Below are 5,816 nucleotides of genomic sequence, written 5' to 3' on the forward strand. Positions count from 1 at the left end.
GGGGAAATGATAGGAAAGAATGATCGGCATAAAACGTGAAAAAGATAGAAAGATATGTAATTAATACAATTAAAAGAAAGGAAAATTTAATGTGACAGAAGAAATATATGCCAAAGTATAGTTGTCATGGTATCACCGTACAATTGCCATGGTATCGCCGTACAGTTGTCATGGTATCACCGTACAGTTGTCATAGTATCACCGTACAGTTGTCATAGTATCATCGTACAGTTGTCATGGTATCAACGTACAGTTGTCATGGTATCAACGTACAGTTGTCATGGTATCAACATACAGGTGTCATGGTATCAACGTACAGTTGTCATGGTATTACAATACAGTTGGCATGGTATCACAATACAGTTGTCATGGTATCAACGTACAGTTGTCATGGCATCACAATACAGTTGTCATGGTATCACAATACAGTTGTCATGGTATCAACGTACAGTTGTCATGGTATCAACGTACAGTTGTCATGGTATCAACGTACAGTAGACATGGTATCACCACACAGTTGTCATGGTATCACCGTACAGTTGTCATTATATCACCGTACAGTTGTCATGGTATCACAATACAGTTGTCATGGTATCACCGTACAGTTGTCATGGTATCAAAATACAGTTGTCATTGTATCAACGTACAACAGTTGTCATGGTATCAGCGTACAGTTATCATGGTATCAACGTACAGTTGTCATGGTATCACCGTACATTTGTCATGGTATCACAATACAGTTGTCATCGTATCGACATACAGTTGTCATCGTATCGACGTGCAGTTGTCATAATATCAACGAACTTTTGTCATGGTATCAACGAACAGTTGTCATGCTATCAACGTACAGTTGTCATCGTATCAACGTGCAGTTGTCATAATATCAACGAACTTTTGTCATGGTATCACCGTACAGTTGTCATGGTATCACCGTACAGTTGTCATGGTATCAACGTGCAGTTGTCATAGTATCACCGTATAGTTGTCATGGTATCAACGTACAGTTGTCATTGTATCAACGTACAGTTGTCATGGTATCAACATACAGTTGTCATGGTATAACATAGTTGTCATGGTATCACCTACAGTTGTCATTTTATCACCGTATAGTTGTCATGGTATCAAAATACAGTTGTCATGGTATCAAAATACAGTTGTCATTTTATCACCGTATAGTTGTCATGGTATCAAAATACAGTTGTCATGGTATCACCGTACAGTTTTCATGGTATCAACATACAGTTGTCATGGTATAAACATAGTTGTCATGGTATCACCTACAGTTGTCATGGTATCAACGTACAGTTGTCATGCTGTCAACAATACATTTGTCGTTTTGTCTGTAGATGTGTGTTGTGTTGCGTTCTTGCTGTTTTCGAGGTGCTCCCTACAGAAGTTGAGTTTGCCCCTAACAGTTGTTTATTTGTGCTTGTTTGGTTGTTGACGTGTCCCCCACAGTTTTTGACATGTGCCCGTACAGCTGCCGTATATGACGTGTTTCATTTAAATGTGACTGAATATTTATCCGACTGTGGGCCCCCGGCGCGCCGGTATATAAGGCTTGAGTTACAGAATCAGCTGATCGCCACTCCACCGGCTGATCGCGAACACACTACACGGACTAACAACCCACGTGTTATTGGAATTAACTTTTTGATTGACTTTTCAAGCAGATTATACCTCCAAACAAAAGTAAGTATTACTTTATATCGTGCCATGTTATATTACCTGATCAACTTGTAAGAAACCCTCATTTACAACTCTAACAGAACACGTGGGTTTTCTTTTTCTTTTCGAAATTTTACGATTTACTCTTTCATTTTCTTGAATTTACTAATGCCATTATTTATTTTACATTCAGAATAGAGTTCGCAAAAATAGCTTGACAATGAATGAATTGAATAGGAGTACTGATCGGTTACTGCCGTTAGATGTTCTGTGTAATTATCATAATGTACTGGCTTCGTGACTGAGCGGACACTTTCTCGATGGTTGTGGAAGTTAAACAGTTATATCTGAAAGGCATTAAAGTTTAGTATGATATATGTACCCATGAACACTGAGTTTTAACCGAATTATCATAATACGTCATCATATCCCTGTGTGGTTGACGTCACTTGTAAGGCCGTGTACCCCAGAGTCTCTAACCATTTGATAAACTAGCTATATTAAATACATTAAAGAGCTTTCTCTGTCGATTTTGGTTTCACACTAGGAGTGGAGAGAGTATAATTGGTATGGAATCGGTTAAAACTACCCACACTTGTCTAAGTAACATCAGTACCACTTTACCGTTATAACCTACACACCATTAATTAAGGCTGAAACACAGCACTTTAAAATAGTATCAAATTAATTAAGTACATTATGACTTAGTAGAAAATTCAAAATGAACAAAATGGTAAATCGTGTCGGCGGTACAAAACTGGTTTAATCCGGTTGGTGACTGTAATCGGTGAAGCCGCTCAGGCATATAGCTACTACCACCGGCTAACTCCAAATCTGCTCCACGTGGTAAATTGTGCAGCCAGCTGTGAACCCCGTTATACCCTGGACCTCGTCCGAACACCTTGCTCATATTCCTCCAAACTCGAATGCAAGTACCACAAATTATACCACTCGGTGTGTTAGAGTTGATACAGACTTCAAACCCAATATAGGTAACGAGGTTTTAAATAGGGTGTTATTTTTATATTTATCTACGATTAAACTTGATAGTATTTTTTTTATATAGTTGTCCGAAAGTTTAAGGAATGTTCCAGATTACACGTGATACTATTGACTTTATCTTTACAGACTAACATGGAACTGTACAAGAGTGTGTTGCTGTGTGTCCTAGCTGTTGTTCTATTGGCCGATGTTTTCACGGCTACACCAATCACATCTCGTCATTCCCGACAGCTGCGGTCCAATCATCATTTTAGGGTAGAACAGGATATAGACGAAGGTAAGTGTTGAAGCATATCAGAGTACTTTGTATCTATTGTCCGTCAGTTGGCGTGTAAAACAATGTTTCTCCAATTCTAGCAAACGTAGATTAATTTAATACCAGCCGACTTTGGAATGAAATTAAAATTGATTGTCTTAATCATCAATTAATCTAGTTTACTTCAAATCAAACAATTATCCAATATCAACCAAACATATCTTTGTATTTTTTGAAGTTGCGGGATGTTTACCCCTAACCATTTGTCAAATTGATTCATTTCGAGCTTAAATTTGAGTTACCAGTGATTCGACACTATCGGCGCACGAATTCGTCTTTTCTATAATTTTGGCAAAACGAATATTAATTTTTTTTTTTTTATGTTTTATTTGAAATGCTATCATGTAGGCCCCCTGCATTGTTATATGTTAAAACATATTACCTTATTTATACTTTTACTTTAACCAATGTTTTATCTTTATTGCAGCGTTTTCAATCCTTGAGGCGGAAAATGCCTTCAATTCCCGGATGCACCGAGGCCGGAACGCCAACCGACGCAGGCGCAGTTTCCCAAATGAGACCGTAATGGCCTTTCGACATTGCTTCAACCAACTTATGCGTGCCAGACGGCGCAATCCCCGAGGACAGCTGTCCGAGAGGTGTGAGCGAGTGTTGAGACCATACAGTCGGTCTAGCGACACGGTTATCATTATCGAAAAGTAAAATGGACAATGATTTGATTGGACAAAAACAAAGATAATAATCAAAGCGTTTCTGACCAAGGACAACAATTTCACGGCCATGAGTGCACGACAAGACAGTAAAAAAACGCTTAACAAATGGCACCTGACTTCAGCGTTGTGGCAACGACAATGTGTGAACACAGACATTCCACCGGGGGAGGGTGAATCTGGACCCTCACCAAATGACATTTTAAATCCGAGAACATTAGCTATAAAATCTGTTTCTGAACTTTTCTTGCGTCGACAAGATAAGGGCTCACTTATATTGCATCAATATATGTGTTTTAGTCTCGTTATGTAACATTACGATGTAATATAACATTGCTCTACATTCTCACAGTGAACAGATGTATGTGATTTACTTAGGAGGCAGAATAACACCAATTATCATTAAATTATTTTAATTTTAGGTGAGCGGCGTGTAAGGGAGTGAGAGAGAGGTCCGTTGTATTTATGTAGATCTACACCATGTCACAGCCTCATATGTTTACGCTGATCATGGTCCATTCATTTGTATATGTAGAGTAAGATAGTGTGGAGGTTATGTTGATAGGAGCGAGGCTACCATAGACACCATTTCCCCTAGCATATTAAGTTAACAAGTTGACAACATGAGATGTTCCATAGCTGTGTATAAAGTGCATTATTTCACAGCTAATTTTGAAACCTTTTTCCTTTGGTAGATGCATTGATATTTGCAATACTTTAGCGATGACAGCGGTCATGTCCGGCTAGGTCAGAGGTAATGTCCGGCTAGGTCAGAGGTAATGTCCGGCTAGGTCAGAGGTAATGTCCGGCTAGGTCAGAGGTAATGTCCGGCTAGGTCAGAGGTAATATCCAGCTAGGTCAGAGGTAATGTCCGGCTAGGTCAGAGGTAATGTCCGGCTAGGTCAGAGGAAATATCTAGCTAGGTCAGAGGTAATATCCAGCTAGGTCAGAGTTGGCTTGTTACATTTTTCTATTTTACGCATTCACAGGTATTGGTGCATATGACAGTGGTGCGTTCATGCAAAAGCTTTTCACAGAACCGGAAGTGGAACTTTTGCACTTGCCTGTATTTGAAATAAATAAATCACCAATCATAAATACATTTTAATCGCCTGTCTGTGTTAGTATAAAGCTTGGGAGACTAGCAGCTAAGGTTTGAGGTTTCATATTAACGCCCGGGCTTCTGTTAAACTATGAATATGTCATACGATTTCACTGAATTTAGTGTTCTTTGTTATGTATCTAATGATGTGTAGTGAGGGGGTTAAACAATGTATGTATGATTGCGAGTGAGAGCACGAGAGAGATAAGTATCCGTACCTACAGATAATGTGGAGGTCCTTCACCAGGCATTGGGTGGTCAGTGCCTTGTGTCAAGTGAAATCCATATCATGGTAAAATCCGTTGTTATTCTTTGACAATAAAAACCAAGGCAATTACATTGACTCTGTGAGTTTAATTCAGGTTTGTGTAACTACAGGTATGCTATAACACCCGATATCAATCTCGGTGCAGCATGTTGCTTCCGAATTAACGTTCAAAGGGCCACATTCAATTGACAACATTTCTGTCCCGGAGAAATACCGTAACGCTGGAGGTAACATGTTTATATTCAATTAGAAAATGGAATTGTGTCCTGCTGAATGTTAACGTAAAGTAGTTATCTTTACACTTGTACATTATGTATGGTTGTTTATACAAATCGGAGGATAATCAACTTGAACACGGTCGGACACTAATGTAACCGATAAGTATGTTCTAAAGCGGCGAAACCGCTGTATACACACTTGCTAATGAAGTCATTCTTTCGCGTATTTTTATTTGATTTAAGCATATTATATTTGAAAATATACAAATAGGATCAGACTAAAGTTTAAAATTTATACTCCGTCTTCTCTCGTAAAACATAAATGATCAAATATGCATTGACCGTAAAAGGTAAGAATGATGATGAAAAAATTCAAAAGTTACTGTACCCACGTGTTTATAAAATGTATGTTTATATGCAATAGCGTTATATAAACATTACATTGTATAATTAAAATTAAATTCAATTGATAACATAGGAAGTAAAAGAAATTTACGTTGTTCATCCATAACATATTATGACAGAAATAACCAATGTTTTAGCTAGCATTCAACAAACCGCGTGACACGCA

General features: G+C 38.2%; 1 protein-coding gene across 1 annotated transcript; it reads left to right on the forward strand.

The window, feature by feature from the left end:
• The first annotated feature begins 1,431 nt into the window (after positions 1-1,431).
• On the forward strand, positions 1,432-5,098 carry LOC117342283. The gene is made up of 3 exons (XM_033904377.1): positions 1,432-1,692; positions 2,797-2,947; positions 3,414-5,098. Exons 2-3 carry the CDS (start codon positions 2,803-2,805, stop codon positions 3,647-3,649), a joined length of 381 nt encoding a protein of 126 aa, XP_033760268.1. The 5' UTR covers positions 1,432-1,692; positions 2,797-2,802; the 3' UTR covers positions 3,650-5,098.
• Positions 5,099-5,816: the final 718 nt, after the last annotated feature.

This window comes from Pecten maximus, chromosome 14 (assembly GCF_902652985.1).
Source record: "Pecten maximus chromosome 14, xPecMax1.1, whole genome shotgun sequence".
Taxonomy (NCBI): domain Eukaryota; kingdom Metazoa; phylum Mollusca; class Bivalvia; order Pectinida; family Pectinidae; genus Pecten; species Pecten maximus.

Coding starts and splice junctions, on each gene's coding strand:
- LOC117342283 (XM_033904377.1), top strand. CDS start 2,803: ATGGAACTGTACAAGAGTGTGTTGCTGTGTGTCCTAGCTGTTGTTCTA. Junction 2,948..3,413: donor AGAACAGGATATAGACGAAG/GTAAGTGTTGAA, acceptor TCTTTATTGCAG/CGTTTTCAATCCTTGAGGCG.